At 38.9% G+C, this 25,162-nt stretch overlaps 1 protein-coding gene across 1 annotated transcript in view; it reads left to right on the forward strand.

The window, feature by feature from the left end:
• The window catches only part of PKHD1 (PKHD1 ciliary IPT domain containing fibrocystin/polyductin), a 269,755-nt gene that overhangs the window by 180,740 nt on the left and 63,853 nt on the right, over positions 1-25,162 (forward strand). Inside the window, exons 52-58 of the mRNA XM_086744158.1 lie at positions 5,882-5,995; positions 7,942-8,029; positions 11,432-11,586; positions 13,367-13,519; positions 13,878-14,756; positions 15,907-16,069; positions 19,659-19,819. Of these exons, the coding sequence (XP_086600284.1) occupies positions 5,882-5,995; positions 7,942-8,029; positions 11,432-11,586; positions 13,367-13,519; positions 13,878-14,756; positions 15,907-16,069; positions 19,659-19,819 (1,713 nt within the window). The remainder of the gene's footprint in view (positions 1-5,881; positions 5,996-7,941; positions 8,030-11,431; positions 11,587-13,366; positions 13,520-13,877; positions 14,757-15,906; positions 16,070-19,658; positions 19,820-25,162) is intronic.

Below are 25,162 nucleotides of genomic sequence, written 5' to 3' on the forward strand. Positions count from 1 at the left end.
TAAAAAAAAAAAAAAAAAAAAAGTGTTTTTCCAGTTTGTAGAAGGAAAGTTTGAGGTTCAGCGACATTAAGTGATTTGCTAAATATCATTAGCACGCCTGTGTCAGAATAAAAAAGGAAATGTTGAGCTCAACATCTCAGAGGGTTTTTTTTTGTTTCTCTGCTGGGATGGTTCCGTCTGCTTTAACTCATAAGTCAGCATTAAAGCACAGATGATATGCACAGAAAGCACCCTGCTCCACGGCTGAACCAAGCCCTCAGCTCCTGATAAGGCTGCAAAAAATGCTGAAGTTCATTTTGCATGAATTGCTCCATTGGACTCATCCTGAACTCTTCTGTACTCAGCTGTTCTTTGCTGGCAGGTTATTTTTGCTTTTTATAGTAGAACTTACAAAGTAATTATCCGGATAGGATTTCTCTTTTTAGCCTTAACTTGTCACAGTCTTTTTTTTTTTTTTTTATATCTTGTGATGGTTGCTTGTCATTCATTTGAGGCAAGAAGCCTAAGGTCATCATTAGCTCATGGCTTGATTGTCTGGAGATGAAACCCCAGACATTTCTGATGCCTCTTATCTTGCGTGTGGTAAGAGAGCTCTAATACGTTCACTCCCCTTCTTTTCAGTACTAGGAAAAACCCCCATGTTGACCTCCCAAAGGGTAGATCACTGCACTTCATGAAATGCCCATGTGATGATTAATGCTCAGTCTTATAACGACAATGAGGGCACAAGTGAGTTTCACCAATTGTCTATCTTTTCCAGCTTCTCCAGTACCTCTATTGTGTGGGTCCTATCTTCTAGAGCTGTGAGCTGAATTGTGTCTTGCTGTCGCATAGCATCCCTGCACAGTTATTCAAATTGTGTGAAGATGGAATACTGTGGATGTATTGAGAGCAGTTTTTAATCTCTGATCACAAAAAAAAAAAGTGTTTTGAAAAGTTCATTGCACCATCTCCATCCCCTTCAATTCATCTCTCAGCGTCTGTCTGTTTGGTTTTTACCCTTTCCAAGCCACTTGGTTTCTTTTAACTGATCATATCCCGTAGGGAAGGGATTGAGTTCATATGTTTAAGACACGCGGATTTCAGTGTAACTGGTGGACATCAGCATGTGAGCTGGATGTTTCAGCAGAGATCTAGTCCATACAGTCAGTGGAACCACTGCAGCCAGTGGGACTGGCCAAGACAGGTACCTAAAGGAAATTACAGTCTACACTGTATTGTCTGATCTTTGTTAGCTCAGACAGCCAGAGAATATGGAAACATCTGCATTAAGAAACCTAAACGTAGGTGTATGAAGCTCCCTGGAAATGTGGTTGAGTTGCTTAACTTTAAGGATTTTATATGTCTTTGGTCACCCTCAGGTGTCCCACCTGGCCTCTAGCTTCTGCTTAAGAAGCCATTGTTCTGTCATTGATCCCTCTTTTGTATCTGCCAACTTCACATAGTGGATCTGGAGGGTGCTAGGAGTCTCAGGCAGCATTAGACATCTCTATTTAGGCAACTGAATCCCATGCTATGTGTCTCACTTCTTATTCCTTGGACATTCATCTCTCACTTCTGGCTGCTGGTTCCTACTCCACAGCCATCTGTCTCTCATCTCTTCTGTTTATTTGGCAGCACCACCTGTAGAAGGCGATGCATATGATTCTCCTTGTTTACAGCTGCTTTTAGAGGCTTCTTTGCAGGATGCGGTCTGAACATCTGAAGGAACATCTCAGGAAAGACAACCAACTCTAACTGACCATCCAGCTGTGCATTGACCATGAATAAATACTCTTCAGACTTTCTGATGACAATATACGACTGTTTTCAAAATAGATAGGTAGGTGGCGGCCAGGGAAATTTTGAATTCAGGAAACACAGAGCTGATACTGGAGATGGTCATAGCAAGATACTTAGCAAAGTCTATTTGCCAATGGAAGGGAGAGGATCTTATCTCAGAGATTTCCTTGCTCTTATACACAACAGCTGTTGCAGAGTGTTATATTGTAAAGAAAGGAAAGGCTAGAAGGGAGGCAACACTCCCTATTCTAGGAAAGAATTGAATGGATTCTGCTATGGAAAAAGAAAAAAAAAAAGCACAACAAAAACCTGTCAAGGAGAACATCTGGAATCAAACTGAAATATGAAAACAATGGAAAATGCTTTTGAAACTCAACAGCAAACTAGATCCAGACTGAAGTCCAGAATAAGTGAAAATCTAGTTAGAAAAACCACAACTCTCTTTCTGTTCTCCCCTTTTTATTTTTTTCTATTTTCACGTAGTGGGTTTTTATCCTTTCCAGAGGTTACATCTGATGAAAAATTATTAATCAGCTGCAACAATTGTGTTAACAGATCAGTGTTGCAATGCAGGCAGCAGGGCCTCACACTTCTTCAGGAAAGTATTCAATCAGTGGTGACTTAATTAGCAGCATAAGTTGTTTCTTATATGTAGGATTATCATAGATGGGTTTGTTTGTTTGTTTGTTTTTTGCATTGTGTAGTTCTTCTGGTTGGAAGAAGATGTGTTTGAGGAAGCCCTGCCTATTTTCTACACACGTTGTCTTCAGTCCCTCCTGACCTTTTCTGCAGATCTCACCAGATGCTTCTGGTGGCTTCTGGTTGCAATTACTTTTTTTCCTAGTTCTCTGCCAGCAATGCCCTGTTATCTCACCCTATGATCCATCAAGCTGCTCTTCAAACTGGTAAGCCTTCCGCTTGCAGTAGGAGTATGAAGTGGGATCCATTTCTGTGTGTCTCACGTGCAGGATGGGTAATTCAACAGTTTGATGTGATCTTATGTAAGACTGGTTCACCACAACAAAGTAGGGGCAAGCAACCTGAGATGCTCACATCCAAAGTTCAAAGACAGGCAGTAAAGCCCAGATCCTTCACATATGTGCTGCAGAGATTATTATTCCAGTGTTTATGGCAACTTGGTAGTTTTAACAAAACTATTTAGAGCTGTGATTTCATATGCCAGTTACTTCATAAGGTGGTGAAATTTATCCAGCCCCAGTGACTTGTGTGCATTAAATATCTTGGAATTCCCTATGAGTAAGCTGAGGTAGCTGCCATTTCCATAGCTTCATTTTCACGATCCATTCTGCAGGGCTGTATGTAAGTTAAACCACAGTGGATATCTCAGCCCTTATTCAGCTTTCTCCTTTGTTCTCCACTCATTCACACAGCAAACATCACCTTTTCAAGACCCATTTTATTATAATTTGAACATTCTTCGCTTTCTTTCCTAATTCTTCGCTTCCAAATTATTGCTATTTTTGCCAGCCCATCTCTTTAATCTTTTTTTTTAATTTTTTTTTTCCCATTTGTGTCAACTCATCTGCTTACTTTCAGTATGTTCATACTCCTTCAGGTCATTGATAAAGTGTTGCTTACCACAGGGCTTACAAGACCAAATGAGAAACACGTGTACTTGAGTCAATGCCCCCATTCCAGTCAGCCAGCCTGTAAATTAACGTGTACCACATTCATGTACCGGGGTAGTTTGTTAATCAGAAAGTTTTGTGCCTAAGTCAAGTGCCTTGGAGAAGCCAATTATATTATATCAAAGCTATTATCTTTATCAGCTAAACCTGTAATCTCATTAGAAGATGATAACAAGGAAGTTTCACAGGACCCTTTTTCCATAAAATCAGGTTGATTGGCATTAATTGTATCATACACTTTTAATGATTTATTAATTGTGTTCAGAGTCGGACATTACATTTTTATTTATTTTTCCCCTAGAATCAGTGTCAAGTTGACAGGCCTGTAATTACCTGGGGGTTTTACTTTTATCTTTGTTTGAAATATTGGCACAATATTAGCTTTTTTCAAGTGCTCTGAGACATCATGAGTGATCCCAGACTTACTGAAACGTCCACCTTAATAGTCCAACGAGTTTCTGGGCCCACTCTTCTGTAGCATTTGCATTCAAGTTACTGAAATCCATTGATTTAACATTGTGGAACTATTAATGGAAATAAGCAAACATTTAAATTATTTTTGTTTGAAATACTTGAAACAAGTCTAATTTTTCTACTCATAGATATCTCCTATGTTCTTTTGTTTCATATACCATTTACAGTTTCCAGCCACTGAAGCATTTCTGTGAGCATTATCTTCCCATTTTTAAACGTCTTTTCTAAGGATTTGGAAATGATGATGAGCTATTATGAATATTTTTATTATAATTTCTTTGTTTCTCACTCTGATTATATTTTTGGTTTGTGTGTTTATTTTTTCTTTAACAATAGTAGCATCTCCTAACCTATTGTCATGCTTTTTAGGATTAAAACCCACAAATTTTAGCTAAATGTAGATTTAAGTCATTAGAAGGAGTAATAACTTCCAGTTCAAGCCTTGAGAGTTCACATTTCCAAGCATTCGTCTGCAATTGCTAAGCCTGGAATCCTACTTAAGAATTATTTTAAAATTGAGACTAGAGTTGGACATATCACACAGCTATTTATAACTGACTTAACTAGAAGAAACAGTAAATGCTTTGCAAGCAGCAGTAAAATAATAACACCAATGGTAATTCAAAATGATAATTAATAACAGTCCCTCACTTTACGTGAATATCATCATGATTAGGAAAAGGTAATTGTGAATAACATTATAACATCAATATAAAGTTTTCCAAACACTTTTGTTGAGTCTTTCTTTGGTCTTCAGTGTAGCTAATAACTTCATTCCAGGGGGTAAGGTTGACCTAAGGACTGGAAAAGGTATGTTCAGGTTGAGCATTTTAAATCACAACTTGCTGTAAGGGTGAAACAGGAAAACAATCTCTCTGCATACAAAAATAGACACAAACGTCTACATAACTCTTCTACTGCTCTAGGTGGATAATTGTTTAACCACACTACATCAGTGGTGAAAATGCTTCTCACTAGTTTTGCTTTCTGAAAGGAGTATTTAATTACAGCCCAATTCCTGATTTTCTTCTGTTCAAACCATAGTTATGGGAGTTTAAACAGGAAGGTCAAAGATGGTTTGGATGGACGATGGACACAGTAAGACTGAATTCCCTCCATGTCCCTGGAGAAGATATGAGATCACTGGTGTGAGATACATTAGATGGGGAGGGTGCAAGTCTTTTACTTTGTCTTTTACTCATTTAAAAGCTGTACAGAGAATTTACATATCCACAGATATCAATCAGACACTGGTGGGGAACAATTTATTTATTGATTTCACTTAATTAAAAATGCTTTTAAAGAGGAATTTTTTTTAGGATACAAAATTGTCTCTCTTTTCCAAACTACTAATTTTTAAATATTAAAAGAACATGACAGGCCAGCTAATTTTGTACAGATATGTATGTATCTTTTAGTTCTACATCTGCTGCAATTTTCTGTTGCATAATTGATTTAATCTCTAATTTTAAAGGAACGTTGAACTCTTTTACTGGACTCTGCATACATTTCTCCAGGGCAAAAACTGTCCTACTTTTTCCTCTTTAGTATCTGTTTAGTGCTGGGCCATTTTCTTCTGAAACTGTAAACTACCCTTGGTGAAATAAATGAAGTCACAGTTGGAATATACTTTAGCGCATAGACTTACCACTGCAAGATAAGAGCAACATTACGCACATCAAAACTTCTTGGGCATTTTCTTTACCCCTGCTCTTTTCCCTCGATTGGTTTGGAAGATCATTTTACCAATCGTGGCTGCAGAGCTCGTGATTACCTGGGAACTGGTGAAATTGTAAAGTAGTAGAAAGGCAAAAATGGGCTGAGGTGGAAAACGTCATTTCAGTCATTTTGACCTCTAAATTTGGATTCATGCACCCCAGCGACGGCCCTTCCCCCCTCCCCAATTCAGTATTACAAAAGCTGCTGATACCTTGATACCCCTGTCATGGGTTGTTGCTCTTTTGTCTTTATTGCAGGATCTTTTCAACATCCCCTAGAAAGGGACTTAAAGCTGCTACTCCTTCTTCGGGCATCTGAAGGGATTTACTGCGATCGTCTGGAGGAAATAAATGTCCACCCAGGGAGTATTGGTATGAAACTTGAGTTCACCTTTTCATAGGAAACCAATCTTAGGCAATAGGCAAATCTACCACTGTTGAGTCAGTTACTGTGTCATACAGGAAAACATCTAACAAAGGTACACACATTTTTTTTAGCTAAGAATTAAATAGCTTTCACCAGGTTAATTCCAGGATTTTATTTAGGCAAAATTTGACAGAAATGAGCAACTAGATGTCAAATCCTCAGATCTTTATGTGATAAACTGGAGAGGACTTAAAAGGACTTACACACATGTACAAGGGTTTGTCTTGGTTCTAGATTTGAGATTCGTAAAAGGTAGTTGTCCAAGTTGAAGGTATTAAAACTACCTTGTTGAGTAGAGAAAAATGCACATTGCCAGAGGGTATCTGGTCTCAGTCATCTTTGGTCTCTCTTAGGATGAAACAAATTGCCCTCAAGTTTCCAGGCTAGGATGATGAGCTTAAACTCATATCACTATTTTTAAATAACTGACTTATGTAAGATGGATTACATCCAAGAGCTACTGAATGGTTCCAAATACACACATTTAATTATTTCCAAATATTTAGATCCATAGAAAGATTGACAAAATAAGATTTATGTTAACTTTTACATGTTCTCATATAATTGTTGTTAAAGAAGTAAGCTAAGTTCTCTGCTGCAATAATTTAAAATATGTTTTAATCAGTACTTGAGTATTGCAAGACTTCATTCATTGCTAAACTTTTGTAAAGACAGTAGAAATTCAAACCACTATCAAAAGAAGTTGCTTGGATCAAGATTTGTAGAATAATAAAGAAAATCAGGGAAAAACAAATGAACAAAAAAGCAAAAAACCCCAATTTTTTTTTTTCTGATAGTGACCTTGAGAAACTATTGCATACGTTGGTCAAGCAATTACAAACTTCTAGCAAATAGCTAAGTGGAATGTGTGGAAGGCAAGACAGAAACCTGATTGACAGAGGAAATGGATTCTGAGGGGTTTTTAAAGTTTAAATTTCTTGGGGATAGAAGTATAACAAGAGCTTTTTGACTTCCTATGATTTCAGGGGGCTAGAAAAGAAGATAGATGCATTGCTGCAGTTTAGCACACTTTCATGTATTGAATGAGACTTCCCAACTGTTTATGCTATCCTCTTAAGCCACAATAAGCGCAAGATCATGGAATTTGTTGTAAATGTCTTTCTTGGTGGGATAATCAGGGTTGCATTACCAACGCTTGCCACAGTCTTGAACTATAGCGACACAGTATATAATTGAAAAAGCTGTCCATGGAGAAGATTAGCCCAAGCAGTAAAACGGGGTCTCTAAATACTTGAAGCACAACTTCTCTGAGGCAATGTGTCATTACTGGAGAGGCAGAACAAGTGTTGAACTGACTCAAACTGAGAGATTTCAGATCAGGTCAGCAAACTGAAACAAAACATTTAAATGCAGGAAATTTGAAATTTTTTTTCACACTTCAAATGTAATTTTCTTGGAACATCTATATAAAAAGCATCTATATTTTGGCTTTTTGCCCTGGTTTTGGATCCTATTTTCAGGAAAAAAATAGTTAATTTTTCACAGATCAGAAATAGAAATAATAGCTGAGTAAATTTTTATATCTTTCATTCATGGAGTTTTTACTTAATTTGTTTACTTAGGTAGATTTTTTTTTTTTAAGTTCAATACCTTTGTCTGCAATTCCAATTTGAGTTAATGAGACTTCTGTGGTACAATATCCTTTCTTCCTTTTACATGTGATGGTCACTTTGCTTTGTTAATGATTTATTTCTATTTCACTTTGTATTTCAAGAGGAGTGTGCTGTGTGCTGCTGTTACATTTTTCATAAAATACAGAAACATGCTTTAATAAATTGAGAGAATTCAAAGTATTTGGTTATTGCTTCAACTCTCCTCAAGTCTGTCTTTCTACTAACCTTCGAACACCTGCTTCTGTTTTTTTTCCCAGGGGTTTATGGAAAGGTGCAAATTTATAGCACTTATCCTAGGACATCTTGGACACATCTGGGAACAAATGTTGCGCCTGGCAATGAAAGGTGGTATTTTGCCCAAATAAGCCTCCAAATATTAAGTTTGGGCACCTATTCCTATGAGTTTTATTAATGTTGCTATGACTTTTATTACTCTTTTTCTTTGTGATATTCTCTCTTTAAACTATGCCTGGGTAGAAAAAGTGCATCTTGCAAGAAAATTATACTGATTTTAGATTAATTTTAATTCTAGAGAAGAATGAAGATGAGGTTTTCTTCTTCCCTTCCATACTTCATTCTTTGCTTGCTTCTGTTCTTCTGTCATTCTTCCTTCCTTCTTACCCTTCCTCCATCTCTCCCTCTGCTTCTCTCTTTCTTTTTAGAAGGAAGAGATGTACTCAAAAGTGTCTGATATCTTGGTAATTAGGATATTCATTTTGGTTTAAGAGACTTACATTAAAATGTCATCTCTGAATTAAGCAAAACTGGGGTATGAACTATGTTCTCCAACATCTTAAATCAATCCTTTATGAAGTGGTTTCATGAGTGAACATCTTAATTTCTCCTATTAGAGTCAATCTTTTTTGTATATGCAATTAATGCCAATTGGCTCAAAGACTATAAGGTTGCCTGTAGAGCCTGAAGAGTAAGGTTTCTGTCTTGGATGTGAGTCTTTCAAGGTATCAACACATTTTCACTTAACTTTGGCAAAAATAGCTGTGAAATACTACCTTCTCTCTCCCCTGCTGCTACCCATCCATAAGCTTTTACAGCCCCTGCAGCAGACTCATCTCCATCCTCACTTACCCGTGAATTCAGTCTGAAGGCTTAGCCAAAACCATCACCTAAGACAGGTTAAGAGAACCTGCCACAGATGCTTGTTAAGTGAATAGATGTCTATGGCCTGAAGTTCAAAACTTTCATCTGAACTAGAGAACGTCCGCATAAGAATCACCCCTGTAAGGGCATTGACCATTAGCTGGTGTGGAGTGGACACCTACCTAACTCTCTCTGGAGCACTCATTCTTGTTTCTACGTCATACAAAAATTTTGTTGCCTTTTGCAGTAATTATTCCAAGTACTTAATTTCAAACTGAAATACATGTATTAAAAAAGTCAGGCCTAACCAACATTAATTGGAATAGTTTCCATCTGGATAGAGTTGAAATATTAGCATTTATGGAAGGAATTATTTGGAAACTTGTCATACAGATGGGCAATGGAAGCACAAAGACCTCACAAGTAGGATTCGTCTGTTGCTAGCTCTCACACAATTGACTATCTAGTGCAGATTAATTGTTTAGGATTACTGCACAGTCAGTGGAGAGACAGATACTTCCAGATGCTTATTCAAACCATGCAACACTAGAATCACTCTCTGGAAATTCTTCTCTTTCTCTGATTAGGATAGGAGTTTAGAGTAAGCAGATTCCCGACAGAAGCATGCCAGTTAAATACTTGGATGAAATGGATCCAGGCTAGTATTGGTCTGCTGCCCAGACGTTTTATATGAAATATCATGAGGTGCTAAGATACAAGTTCATTCATCCACCTTAAGTATGGCACAAACAGTTGTTTCCATTGTTAAAAGAAAGGGGAAAAAAAGGTTATTTGTAATGAAAAAAATCTACTAATACTCAGCTAAGTGTTAATGTGGTTAGATATAGGAAATAGGCAAATCAGTGCTAGAATATGAAAGATGAAGGAAGTGGTTTTTTTTTATTGACTGAGATAAACTACTGTATGTATTTTCTAGCATGACTCAGCACATGAGTTAGGGAGGGACTTATGCTTTCAAAAAGAAGGGGAAAAAGTACTTATTTACTTAAATGGAAAACTTATTATTACAATAGATTAGTGCTTTAGATGGTGTCTCTTACAAACCATGTTGTCCTTTGCTTACTGCTTCCTCTTCTTAGACTTCTATGATTCTTTGAAATATAAGAGTGGAGAGAGTTTTGTTTGGCTCCACAAGATGTAAATTATTATTGGAGTGTATGCCTGGGACTTGACTTAAGAGTCACCTTCTATTATGGGTTGCATGTGAACTGTTAAAAATCCCAAACATATGACACATTTCTTACCCTGCGTGGTTTTGTTCACTCCTTGCCAGTGCATTTATCCTTGAACAATAAAACATAGTTCTCAGTCACACTAGCACTTTCCTGCCATTTCAGAAGACATCCAGTGCTTCCTCTAAGCAAAACAGAAATCAAAATTTTGCTAGGCTTCTCTACTGAATGTTCACAGGTGCTGAAAACTGGAAGTAATCATGTTGAGCCTGCTCAGCTTTGAAAAAAAACCTGTGAAGAGACACTAGGAAAACTTGGCAACATAGCTTGCTAGTTACATCCCTTTAGGACTTCCCTTTCTCTCTGCACTTCTGTCACTCTTCAGTGCAGGATGAGGCATTCTCTGAATTCATTCAGTGGTCTATTTTCTCAACAATTACCTGAGAAATATAGACCATCACCTGGTCAGCACCGGTCACCCTGTAATAGGATCCTCTGGGTAATTATTAAATATATATAAACACTAATCATTATCCATTTTGCTTTCACTAAATGCTTTTATTTTTTTTTATATGTGAAGCTAAAAAACCCTTGAGCTACAAATATAACTTTAAATGCACAGGTGCATCTTCAGTTCAAGATTAAAACAGATAAATGTAGTTGTCTGTGTGAAATGCCAAAAAAGGTGCTTAAGCTCCCATTCAAGTCAGTGGAGTCGTAGGTGCTGGAGCCTAGAGGGCTATTCATCTGCCAAGGGCAGGATTCAGGTACCTAAACATAATTTTTGGGCTCATATGAGGTACTTCTGGGCTTATCTGAGATGCTTTGAATCCTGTCCATGACTTTCACCTGTGTCTCCATGAACACTCCGTGAACAAATCCTACCATATCTACCAGCTAATGTCTTGGATACCCTGGGACATCTCAAATAGCAACAGGTCCTCATGTATAGGCAGTCAAATACTACTCTATGTGCTGAGTTCAGAGAGTGCTGACTTGCCTCCCACACACTACTAACAGTATTGATCAACTACACTGGAACCTCAAACTTCGAGTCCAGACATACACATACCCCTACGCATGGACACCTATATTTTGTTGCCTAAGTCCAAAGCTGACTTCCGTCTCTGTAGGATATCCCTGGCACCAAAAATGGTCTGACACATCTTTAGTATGCAACTTACTTGGGCCCTGCAACTCCATATTGGAACTGTATTAACTGTAACCTTGTTAATTGATGATGTGAAATAGACATTTCAGGATTAAATTCCTCCCACATATTTTAGACATCTGTTTTTGCAGAAAGCCCTAAAGGAGCTTTTCCTAGAGCATAGCCTGTGGTTTCTTTCTGAGATCTGCCTAGGCAAAAGTGAAAAGTGTTGTTCATTTTTTAGGAAATCTGTGAGTATAACTCTCATAAATGTAACAACCTTAACTTAATATCTTGGCGTTACAGGATTTTTGTGGAAGATGAAGTGGATTGGAATCATGGTGGAGATATTGTGATCAGCTCTTCCTCCTATGAAGCCCACCAAGCTGAAGTAGTTACACTTAAAGAAGTCAATGGTCATAGCATAAGAATTCATGAACGCCTTCTGCACAGGCATGTTGGTAAGGTGTCTGTATTTCCACTGGAGAGAGTTTTCTTCCTAAGCATTGACTTTCCATTTCAGATCTCACCAAGATCAGTTCTGCTATATTGAGGTATCTTTCTATTCTTTCTCCGTATGCTTTTTTCTTACTGTTATGATGCTAAAAATGTGGTGTTCAAAATTGCACAGAAAAGCTGATTCTAACATGAATTTCTGGGAGTAGAATTAATTCAGTGCTGAATACTTTTGGAAAACTTCCTGTTCCTTTCATGTGTTAAGTAGAACTGATCAATAGGGAGAGAAAGTAACTGAAATTCTAAAGGAAAACAAAATAAATGCAGATCTTTTTTTTTAGGCTATTTACATAATTTATTTGTATAAAATTTGATTATGACTGCATTTCCTGTGTAGATTACATAGGATCTGTACTTAACTGGAAAAAGGGAAGCACTGTTAATAATTTATTTAATTTTATTTCAGCCTATAAAGTAAATTTATTACCATCTATTAAACAAAAAATAAAATAATTGTTATTAACAGGTCAAGTTCTGAAGTTCTAAAACCAGGATTTTTCCTGTCCATAGCAATATTTTTTAATTTAGTCTTTATTCAAGCTAGAAAACACGGAAGTTAGTATGGTGAATAAAAATATTGGGTGTTTTAAATGGCTGTACCTATGCTAGTAAACAAAGTTTCACTTGGAACTGAGCCCTATTCTGTAATTATCCAGGGTATTAATCGATAGTAGCCCCTGTGGTACAGTTTTGTATGACAACTGTGGTTTTTTTTTTAAAAAAAAAAAGGAGTTCAAAGGATAGCACATCTAGACCCCACTTCCAGTAGTTTATGCATGGCCTTTCTTTTTTTGTGACGGAAGGAAGAAACCTGTCAGTCAGTCCTGGGGCCAGAGAACAGTTCTTAACCTATTTTCTCAGTTAATGTAGATACAGTAAGGGTATCCCGAGATAAAATGATTACATACACATTGAGTACTGGAGCAGCTATCAGATATGGCTGAAGAAACAAAAGGATCAAAGGGAGAATTAAGATCACTGGGATTCACCTGGGCAAATGTAGATGTCTACAGTAAATGTTCACACAAAAGCTAGTCACTCTCAGCTCCCTTGGTAACCAAAACAGAAAAATACATACTGCTTGCTTGTATTTCATCTCTTCCTAAAGCAGATGTATAAAATAGATTAAAAATTGCACTTGAGAATCACCTAATGTTCTCCGTTGTTCATAAAACTAATTTAGATAGCTAAATCGTATCTGTAGGTATCTAAAGTCGCCCGAGATGAATTCCAAGCTAGACGCCTGCATAAACTCTCTTAAAAGTCTCATTTTAAAAGACTTTGTTTTAGAAAACACATGCAAACAAGACTCTGTAGCAAACTATTTAGCATTGTTGTTGGTCTGATCCAAATGAGAATTCATGAAAATCAACTCTGCAGTGTACTGAAGAATAACTCCAGCACATATAGCTTAGAAAAAAATGAAGTGTGAATATGTTCATTGATTTGGCACCAGCACACTGCAGGCAAAAGATTCAGTACTTTTTTTTTCTAAAAATGAAATATGTTGGTAAAATAGAAGCGCATGGTGAATTTTTGATGGGCAGGTGGCCTTTCTGTTTTTGTGTTGATGCATGTAGATTGTGCTGGAGGAAAACACACCTGAATGTCAGTGCAGATTCTGCGGAGAAGCTGTGCATAAGCTGTCAGGCTTTATGTCCCTCAAAGCATTGGTTTATAGGTATGATAGACGCTTATCACATTTTCTTTCTTGAAATTCCCCAGGGCATTCCCATGACACAGAGGACGGTAGACGCATCCCTTTGGCTGCAGAGGTTGGACTCCTAACACGGAACGTGCAGATCAAGTCTGATGTTCCTTGTGCTGGGAGGATGCTGGTGGGACGTTTTACAGACTCAAGCAGGACAGAGTTCGAAGGTAGCTGAGATTCACCTCTCCTCATCAAACAGATCAGTTCTGCCCTACAAGGGACTGTCCAATCACAGATTAATCAATTCACATGTGCTATGCACGTCTAAGTAAACTGTGATCGTGTGACATTTATGAAAAATGAGTAATAATAATGCTTAATAAATAATGGAATATATTTTAAGAGGGGCTGTTCTGTGGTTAGTTGCTTGTTACTATAACTTTATATATATATTTATGAAAAGATGCCCATTACTGGCAATGCACTTGACAAAGATTGCCTGCTATTATATGCCTGAGAGCTGTTTAAATGGGTTTCTTAGGTAATTTTGTAAGCTTTTGTTTCACTATAGTTATTTCATTGCAGGTGTCCTTCAGCTTCTAAATACCGAATTTTTGAACTTTGGGCCTCCTCAACTTTCTGCCATTGAATTCAGGAATATATCCCATGGGTCTTCAGTGGTGTCATCCAGCATTAATGGTAGCTGTGGAGCTGGCATTAAAGCAGTCATGAGCAACTGGATCTTGTTGCATGACAACATGGTGTTCAACACAGTTGGACCTGGCATCGATTTGGAAGGGCAAAATCATTCTCTCATCAGGAACCTTGTTATTCTGAGCAGGCAGCCAGACGGCTTATCAAGCTGGGTTGCTGGCATCAAAGTTAACCTTGTCATTGGTGTTTCCCTCTGTGGTAATGTTGTGGCAGGATCTGAGCGGATTGGCTTCCACATCAGGGGCCAAGAGTGTTTGCTAGATGGAGAGTACTGCACTGAAAACGTGGCCCATTCAAGTCTCCACGGTATTCATCTGTACTGGGGAGATGGATTGGAGACCTGCACCAGAATCACAGGTTTTCTATCCTATAAAAATTACGACTATGGCATCATGTTGCATCTTGGAAGCAGCGTCATCATAGACAACGTGGTACTGGTGGACAACACTGTGGGTCTTATGCCAGTAGTGTACTGTCTCTATGCCGAGCAATGCCACACGGCGAAAAGATTCATAGAACTTAGAAACTCCGTCATTGTTGCAACAAGCTCAACTTTTGATTGCATCAGAGACAGGATCAGGCCTCTCTCAGCTGATCTAACAGCCAAGGATCGACCACCATACCACCCTCTAAGAGGCCGTGTTGGGATTTTATGGCCTACGTTTACCGCTGTTCCCAGCCAAAGGCCGGATAACCCATGGCACAAAACTGGGGATTGTCATAAAGTCTTGGGACTTATGAAACTGAAAGGTTGGTCTTCCATGTCCACTGGTCAGACTTTTCTGTCACTGTTTTTTTGACTAATTATGTTTTTCTAATTGAAGTTACAGTCTTCCAAACCCACAAATAAACATGGTGGGGAAATCCGAGCTTCAGCAGAATTAACAACAGAATGCTTCCTCAGTTTGAAATAGTTCAATAAAAAAAAAAAAACAAAACTGGCATTTTTAACTTCCTGAATCTACTGCAGTATAATTATGTCATCTGCTAATGTATATATTTTACCTCAAACACGCCTGCCTTCTGTGACATCTGTTTTTCTACTTGATTCATCTCTCTGATCTACAGTTACAGCTAGCTAAATAAAGATACTAAGTCTGAGAAGTGAATAGCACACTTTCTATAGAATTTGTGTAGAACCTAATGACTACAGCTGGGCAGAAACAGTTATGGCTTTTATTGGTATAAGAGACTGCATAAGAGGGATAGAAGTCAGCTATGTATCCTGTGTCTTTGGTTCAAATGAATTTTACAGTCCCCAGAGTAATATTTGCATATAGGAGAACACAGATAGCTGGTTGCCGTGGTGGAACCTAAATACCTCACGGTTTTTCATGTCTTTATCTCTCACTGCTACTTACTTTTGTAAGAAAATACATTATTGCCTTTTTACTGAAGAATAAAGGAGACAAAGAAAGACAAATGGACTTGCCCAAGGTCTCTCAGAAAATTTGTGGCAAAACATGGGGTTTGTAGCTACACAAGAGCTCAGTGCCAGAACCAAGCATGTGTTATCAGACCCAGCTCATCTTATATCAACATCTGGCAAGTGGATAAACCATCCAAGGCAGGTTGTCATTAAACTACTTTTTACTGATTCAAATGAAAACTTGAATCACTCTTGGTTTTGTTTCTTTCTCACTGTTTTGTTTGAGTTAATTTCCTATGGGCATGACTTAGTTTGTGTAAACTTAAGATACAACTTGGCTATGGGATATTCTAAAGCCAACTGAAGATGTATGGTCTATGCAGTTAGTCTGATTTAAACTTTATTTTTTCATATATATGTATGAGGACCAATTTAACATGGAAAATGTCATAGAACAGAGCCTTTCTCTCTCTAGTTCTTGCACTCCTTTAACCACTTTTTCTTGCTTGATCTTCTCTTAATCCCTGGCAGAAGTCACTTTCACTGGTTTTACAAAGAGCTGCTACAGTGAGGACAGGGACATCTGCATCATGTCAAATGCTGACCATTTAGGCATCATCCCTCTTATCACAGCAGAGAGATCAAGGATGCTACATGTCAATGAGAAGGACAAGTTTTACTTTCATCCAACAAGGTAACATGATTCATTTTGAACTATCTTTTTAAATAGTTTGTGCAAAAAAAAAAAAAAAAGGCACCTAGTTTTGGGACTATCCTCACCTATGAGCTGTCTTTTTGTGTTCTCTTACAAGAAGTTTAAGCAATCAGTTTAGACTGGATATCTAGCTGCAGAGTAGTCCTGTTCTTTGTCTCTGTCTCTGCTTTCGTACTGTTCCTGTCTCGCAAAAAGTAACAAGCTCAGACATTAAACAAACATGCACAGAAAAAATAAAATCTAGAGGGAAAAAAAAAAAAAAGAAAAAAAAACCAAACTTAGTTTAGGGGAATTTTAAAAAATTTGATGTTCAGGTTCCATCGAGGTGCATCTCCAGACCAATCCTCTTGGATGTTCCCTTTTACTGACATATGTATAGCAAAACAAGCCTCACATATTCCCATTTCTTAAGACTCCATCCTGAGCATCTCCGACTTCTCAGCCTCAGGCTTCAGAAAATGTCAGGACCTCCAGCAAAAAACCCTGAGACGGGGAATGTCCTTTTGGTCAGGGAAGCGGAGCTTGATTTTTGCCTGCGAGATCACATCAGAAATGTTGATCAGTACCAGGCAGGCTGTGAGATGTCAAACGAATGCCAGAACTGCTCCTGCCCGGGGAGAATATCATCTGTGTGTGGAGGAGCATGGAGGAGGGAGGGGAGAGATCCATCTGTAACCTTAAGTCATTGCTGGTTGCAGCAGTTTAAACATTCCACATCCAATGGAAATCACGTGTCTATTTATTTATTACAACCAGTGAAGACAATACAGAGCCTATGTCAGGAAAGCCTTGCAGTAGCAAGAAAATCCAGCATGGACTCCACTTGCCAGTCAAAAATAATTGGAGGTGTCCCACGCTGCTATGTTTAGAGCCCCTCCAGCCTTCTGCCAGAATTTTTATTTTTATTCTACATTTTTGCTTTTTGCTCTGGGCATTAGTTTGCGTGTAGATTTCTGAGACCTGTCCAGCTTGTCAACTCCCATTATGTTTCACGCTTGTATCCATCCCACAATATTATGCTATAAGTGAGCTGCTGAATATGCAGTCCACTGCAAAAGCTGCTGAATTTCGAACATGATGAATGCACATGGATTACTGAATGCTTTCTTAGTAGTCTGGTAAAACTCTAAGGGAGATTACATCTCTCAGTGCTCCTCATGCATTATCTGCATGCATTTATTTAATCCCCCTTTGCAACTGCTGAGCTTGATCCAGGCTATGGCTGCGTTGTTCTGCTTCAGCATCCTGAAGGGCTATCTTGATGGATATGTCCTGTCAAAGAGAAGGTGAGCATTGCCTTAGAGCAAGAAAGGAAATAGAAGCATGAGGGAATACGGCCAGACCATGAAGTACTTTGCTTGTCCCACTGGTAGACCTAACCAGCTGAAATGCTGGCTCTTCTGAGAGATGTTCAAGAATCAAACTAGCTGTCAGGATCAGAGTAGCTGTCTTTGTTCTCTACCTCTTTTGAGCTCTGTTGATTGGAGGCATTGACTCATTTGTTTCCTTGCCTTTGCTGTAAATCTCTGCCTATATGTGTTTGGTGCATTCAAAATACCAATAACTGAGTTTTTCCAACATAAGACCAAGAAATTCTAAGTTTTCTTCAAGAGTTAATTTGCATCCATGTAGCAATCTAAAAATGTTTCCATGGACTTTGCTGGATTACAAATCATTGTATCTCATTGTATTTTGTGATAGGAGTGATATGGCCAGTTGGCTAGGTCCTTTAAGCTGTGTTAAATCTTTAGTGAAAATGCAGTTAAACACTTAAGATCTTCAACATGTGATTCAGCTCATTACACTTTAGTCATCCAAAAATTAGACATGTAATCTAAAGAAGACTATAAACTCATTCTGTAGTCAATAGAGACACTTGTCTAGGAAATTATTCATCTCAACCATCCTATATGTCTCAGGTGAGGTGAGTTCCCCTCCACCAAACCTGTCCTCTTGCAAGTACCTCTGTGGAAGCCAGTCTTTAATGATCTACACAGAAATGTGTAGATTTTTCTAATTGTTTCAGGCCACTAAATTTACGATTTCCTTCTGAGAGTATACTGATGAGAAAGTTGGATAAACTGATTTGCAAGTTAGATGTATGTTGCTGAGATACATTATCATGCCATCCCAAAAGAGCTTTATTCTAGTTTGGACTCTCTGAAACTCTCTTACTTTTCTAGTATTATTTTCCTAGTATGGTTTAATTCTATTCTTAGGACCTGAGCTTGTCATTAGAAAGAGAGAAATAGCTATTCATTGTCTGGGGAGACAGTGCTGGTTGAGTAATCACTTACTACTAGATATGTGTGACTTGCTGATGAAACCACGGCTCAGGAGTAGCTTTGAGGTGAGACCCATGTACACATCACATAACTCCATCAAATCCACCAAACTGACATTGACTCTCCAAACTTTTTTTTTTTTATTAGAACATAAATTAGGACAGTAATATTTTCAGACACAATTTCAAACATCTGGGTATAAAAGAAAAACAACAACAACAAAAAAAACCAAGCTTGTAAACACTTATGCAAATTGTAAATACTCATGCACCGTGTCCTATTAGAATGGATTTTCTCTTTCAAGTTTACTTCCACTCCCAAAGTGTTAAGTAGCTGCTTGACCTGCAACAAACTTCTCTGAATTCCTAGAAGTGTCTTTATTTAAGATGTCTGTTCCCTGCTGCCTCCCTCTCTCGTACTTTCTGCCATTTCACCTTCCTTCAAGCTTTTGCTTCTGCATAAGCTTAGTTGCTCATGGGAAGGTGTAATTTTTTGACTGCTCAGAGGTCTTTCCTGTTCCAGAGCACAGACATAAGAACAAGATAAACAGTTACTATTGCGCAACCAATGCTTTTTAAAGAAATACTGTGTACAACATACATCAATCTGTAAACAATCCATCATCTAGTGGATGGGAAAGCAATGCCCGGGACATATCAGTACTGCATACTGCAGCAGAGATATTCCTGGTCACTTGGTGTGATAGCAACCAATACACATCTCTCCTTCACTCAGCAACTACAGGTTTCGTTTGCCATATGTCAAAAATTAATGGCATATGGATGCCAGGGATGATACGGATGGTTGCATCACTTCAGTTCCTCCAGTCAGGAAAGCCAAGAGGGAACCAGAGCTGGCTGTAAGGACCATGATGGTTCACACTGGCTGCAATACACACCAGGGAGGAGGAGATTTGGTGATAGAAGTTATACCGGAAGGAAGATTATTTTCTCTACCCAAATCCAGCCAACTTTTGGAGACAGCGGATGTCAATTTTGTTTTGTTTTTTTTTTGGTCAGTTTGGATACAAACATGCCAAAATATAAATATTGCTACAAATTTCTTTGCAAAGTATGTCAGACTTTGACTGATGGGCTTAGGTTTCATTCATTTTAGTTTATTTTTCTTTTTTTTTCTTTTCTTGGGCATGTGAGTTCATCCAGTAAATATCAATATCTGCATGTATGTGCAGAAGTGTTTGTTGCCAGTGTAAATAAATTACAAACACGATATTTTTCCTTTTCTCTCTTCTTCATAATAAATTTACCTCTCTTGCCTTTCAGTATACAGACCTCTGAAGACACCATGTTCCCTGAAAAGAGATGCAAAGGTTCGAGGAAGGCCCTTTTCAAGGATTTGGATGGAGATGTTCTGGACCTAGATCCACCTGTTTCTGTTTTCCCAAAGTCAGAATTTGAATGGACACAGTTCTACTTGCAAGCTGGTAAGTGCCTGTGCTGTCTGGAGTGCTCGCAAAGTCATGCATGCATTTGACTTATAAGGTGTGATTTTACCCCAAGCTTTCACTAAGACCTGCAACGGAGGTCAAGATGGTGCTGGTCCCAGATTGCCTGATGCCTTTCCAGGATGGATGCAGTGAATTTCAGTGTAGAGGTCTGGGAGGCCTGATTGCACAATCCTGTGTCCACCAGTGCCTCTCTGCTTTCCTGCGGAATCACGTCACCTGGCATCCTTACCCCCTTTAGGGTTTAATTCATTTATTTTAAAACCAGGACAGAACTTACCTGCCCTTGGCAAAGTCCTCTGAGAGCATTAAGTAAGACATGCCATGCAAATGCCACGTAAGTGCAAAATATTAACAATAATTGGCCCAGCGAGGATTTTCATTCATATCCTACTGAGGAGATAATCAAGCTGCAAACCCACTCCAGAAGTCTAAAGTCCCCCCTCTCTGGTTTAAAGAGGCCCATTCTGCTCGGTAACCACTTTCCGAAGGTTCACACAGCAAGGCTCCGTTCTCATCCTGATTAAAACTCTGCTCTCTGATTCCAAACAAACTCTTTAATTACAATTAGTGTTTCCTGCTCCTGCTGCTGATGGCGGCCATTTTGCCGAAAAGGCACATCGTTTGTGACTCCAGCAGTATGGGAAGACTGGTGGAAGGGCCTGTAATTAATCCTGTTCTCCATTCAACTCTAAAACTGATTAAACACGAGAACTTTAATCTTTAAACAAAATGTGTATCCAGCCAAGGCTTTTCCTCTAAGGATCCTGCTCTAACTGGCTGCTTACAGGGATGATTAATATGTTACCTAGATGCAAACACACTGGTTTTTACCTTTTCTGCCCCGATTATGAATCACATGCAAGCGCTAATACCTTAGCAGTATTACCACTTAGCACCTGTATATTAATACATACACACTTTTGCACAAAACCCCTGGATTTTATTTAGATTTACACAATTTTTAGCACACCCTGGCACACAGTCATATGCATGCCAGGAATCCCCACCATCTAAACTGCACTGACAGTGCAACCTGTGCTCCACGGGATTTATCTCCTTGTGTAATGGAGGCGATGGCATATGGTAAATGCTGCCTGCCTCTGAGGCTGTAGCAAAATTGTTGTATTTTCTTCTTTCTGCCCAAATAGGAATGGGAATTTTTTTTTCCTCCTCTCCTCTCAATTGTTTGTTAAATTCCTCTGTATTTGTTGTTCTGACCTGCAGTTCCTCTCCTTTCAAGGTTGATATTTGGAGAGGCACAGCTTGATGCTAAGGTGAATTCATGGTCGTCTTCTTCCTTTCTTTACTCCCCGCTCTCTCCTTCTTGAAAGTTGTAGCACTGAGCATTTTGCACAGCACAATGCAGGCTCCCACGCTAGACAGGAGAAATTAGCAGAAAATGCTCGCCTTTCCTGCTCCCTCAGGTTGTCTGTGGGGCCAAATTCCTCCTTGGTGTGTCAGTGCTTCAAGGCCAGTGAAGATGGTGCTGTTATGATCTGTTGAGTGGAATATGGCCCTTGGAGTTCTACCTTTCCTGAATCCAGATGAACGTTTGATGCTTATGTTATCTGTGTAGTCCAGGCTTACCCCCTGAGCCTCTCCACCTAGTACCCTGTTAAACCTGAGTAGTTCTGACCACCTCCAGCAGCTCCATCAAAGGGATCTGCTAGCCTAACTAAGCACAGAAAGTGGGGGTAGTCTTTTCAGGTAGCTACACAACATTCTTGCCACTTCCACAGTTCGGAGACACAAGTTTCTTGGAGATTCAAAAGCTCTGGCTTTCCACATCCTCTTAATTGCACCTTCATCCAGATGCATGTATATATTCCCTTTAAGCTTCCAACTTGGACAATCAGCTTGAAATTTTTTGCCCTCAGCCATTTCTAGATATTCTGATTACTCCAGGGGGAGTAAACTCAAATTATATACTTCAGGGACGTAAAAGCTGGGAAGATGTCTTCCCAGAACAGTACCATAGAGAAGAGACTGTGAGAGCCATAACTAAGGCACAGCGAATTATTCAGTATGATATTAATGTTCCTGAATTCATATCATATCTTCAATTGAAGACACAATCAATATAGAATATATGTAGTATATTATTTGTATATATATGTGTGTGTTTATGGCACAGGCAAGGAAGGACCGCTTGGTTTCTTGACTCCTGCCCGCTGTAGATGGGCAGCAGCGAGCCATCTAATGTATATGTAATCACATACCCACTTTTTTTTTTTTCCTGTGTGCCTGATCCTTTACCTCCTGTGTTAGCTCTTTGAGTCGTAGAGTAGATCTTTTTACTGTGGCTTTCTGTAGAAGCAGAGTTGGTCATGTAAAAGTGAAGTTTTTGTTTTCTGGATAAACCACAGAATTCAGAAGAAAAACAAAAAAGAAAACCCAAACAGAAGGGAATAGATCCAAGATTTTTGTTATTATTTCTACTAAAAGAAAAGAGAGCAACAACAAAAGTGGTTTTGAGTCAAACAAAGCATAATTAATTTTTCATATAAGGATACTTTTTGCTCTTTTTTTTCTTTTAAATATAATGCTGCAAAAGTTTAGAATGAAACGTTTTCCAACAATCCCCTTCCCTAAATAATTTATGCGCAACTTTCACAGTATCATTTTTGAAATTATCCAAAACAATTTAATGAGTTTAACATGAATTTGTAATTATTTTAATCTCTTTGAGCTGCCATTTTTGGATGACAAAATGTTTTTCTCCCAAAACTCATCTCTATACCAAACGTCTTACAAAAGAGCTTGGGGCCAGGCTTGGAGCACCCAATAGTACCATGGTACAGGAAATACCAGAATCACAAGCTGTACAGCAGAATTAGATATAAACATGAGTGTGTCTTACTGAGGAACATTGGATAAGTGAATAGTTTGCGTACACAACTGATTTCTGTGTCCAGGTTAAAACTTTTCTTCCACGAAGGATTGCTGATACAACCATTGTCCTGTAGTTAAAGTTTCAACCATTTGCTGCGTATCTGTGATATGATAGGACTCTGTTATCATACTGCGTCATGTCTGTAATCTGATAACAGCCAACTCCCAGAAACTTTGGAGATCATTGTCTTCCCTTGGTGGAAATGTAGCTGAGGACCAGAAGCAGGTAGAAGGTTCGTCTGATCCCACTTCCATTGCCTCCAGTGTCCTCTCTAGTGAACACAGAGATTGACACCTTAAGGGCAGAAGTTAGGTTGGCTGATACACAGATATCTGAAAGATGAAATCAAGTTTTTCAGCTTTTAATATAGAGCCTGCAGAGACACACGTATTCTTCCTGTTGGTAGTTTCATTCTAGGCATTTTTAAAAGCAATTTGGGCTGAATAATCATTGAATCATAGAAAAGTCCATGTTGCAAGGGACCTTGAAAGATCATCCAGTCCAGCCTTTCATGAGAAAGGCAGCCCAGCTGAGATCATCTAGCACCCTGTCCAGTCGCTTCTTGAAAACCTCCAGTGATGGAGACTCTGCCATGTCCCTGAGGAGGCTGCTCCAGTGAATGATTGTTCTCACTGTATAAAATTTATTTCTTATATTGAGATGAGTCCTCTCCTGGTGCAAACAGTATCTGTTGTCCCTTTTCTCCTCCAAGTGGGTCTTTATGAAGAGAGAGTCTCCATCCTCTTTGTAGTTTCCCTGGAAGTACTGGAGTACTGTGATGGGGTACCCCCTCAGCCTTCTCTTCTCCAGGGAGAAAAGATACAACTCCTTCAGTCTTTCCTCATACAACAGATTCTCCAGTCCAATGATCATTTTTGTGACCTCCCTTTGGATTCTTTCCAGTCTGTCTGCATCTTTCTTGAATTTTGGGGACCAGAACTGGACATCGTAGTCCAGGTGTGGCCTGCCAAGCACCGAGTAGAGGGAGATGACCATGCCTCTATGTCTGCTAGCAATGTCTCTGTGGATGCAGCCCAGGATCTGATTTGCCTTTGTTGCTTCAGCAGTGCGCTGCTAACTCACATTCAGCTTTTTCTTCACCAGGATCCCCATGTCCCTTTCGGCAAGGCTACTCTCCAGCCACACAGATCTTAGCCTGTACTGGACTCTTTGGTTAAAGGTGTAGGACTTTGCACTTTTCTTTGTTAAACTTCATACAGTTCTTGCTAGCCCGCTCTTCCAGCCTGTCCAGATCTCTCTGTAAGGTGACTCTCCCTTCTGATGTGTACATCTCACCACCCAGTTTAGTGTCATCAGAAACTTCGGTGAGGATGCTTTCAACCCCATCATCCAGATCATTTATGAAGATGTTGAAGAGCATGGGACCCAGTATCGATACTTGGGGGGAAAATAATCTAACCTGAATATTAAATTGTTGCCAGTGTCAATGACCCAACTTTGTGATAAAGTGACTAAGGAAAGCAGAAATTAGTAGATACCAGTTTGGCTCTGTGCAGCCAGATACTGAGCATCAGTAACATTGCAACCTGATTGTCTTCTTTTTATCCTGGCTGGTAGGAGACATTACTATTGGGCTATAGCCAGAGACAAAGGAATGTGAGGAGCAAAAAGAAGAAAGGAAATGGTCATAAGAAAATCTGTCTGCTAGTATCTGTGCTTGCAGAAATGTTTTTCTCCCTTGTTAAAGGGGAGAATAGGACTCTAACTTTCCAAGCGAATCCAAAAGATTGCAACTTGCTATATGGGTCTTCAATCTCAGCTGATATTTATAATTAAACATTAGACTATGAGGATTCCAGATGTCAGGGTATTACAGCATGAAGACAAGCTGGCATCCCAGACAGTATTGGATTCTACAGGACAGATGCCTTTGAGTGTTCACATTCATGCAGGGAGAGATCCAGCCCTCAATGATCTTGTGCAAATCCAAAATTGAGTCCTTCCTGTTCTTATTCTTCCCTTTAGCACAACTTCAAATTTGGCCAGAAGAACAACCTTTCCATGTCTCATGAAATTGTTAATTACAATTCAGAGTTCCCAATATGATCTCCATGCTGGTTTCTAAAGAGATGCAGAAAGAACTTTAGGATTCCATGAGAAAAAATTGATAGAGTAATCGGTGGAGTCTCTATTTTACTTACTTTTACCCACCACAGTAATTCTGATGTATTGAAGGATTATGAATTTCTGGGCTATAGGATTTAGCTATCATGTAACTTTTTCGTCTTCTTTTTAATATGTGCCTTCTGCATTTCTTGTGAGTAATTGCATTTATTTTCTACCTTACATTGCTAAAAAATGGCACCTCGTTCTAAGTTCTTTGGATACAGTAGAAGTATCAGTGAAATTTAGGTCTATAACACCCCTGTGAGATAGGTATATGTATTGACACTAGATTCCCAGGC

Source organism: Chlamydotis macqueenii, chromosome 3, assembly GCF_036417535.1.
Source record: "Chlamydotis macqueenii isolate bChlMac1 chromosome 3, bChlMac1.mat, whole genome shotgun sequence".
In the NCBI taxonomy this organism is placed as follows: Eukaryota; Metazoa; Chordata; class Aves; order Otidiformes; family Otididae; genus Chlamydotis; species Chlamydotis macqueenii.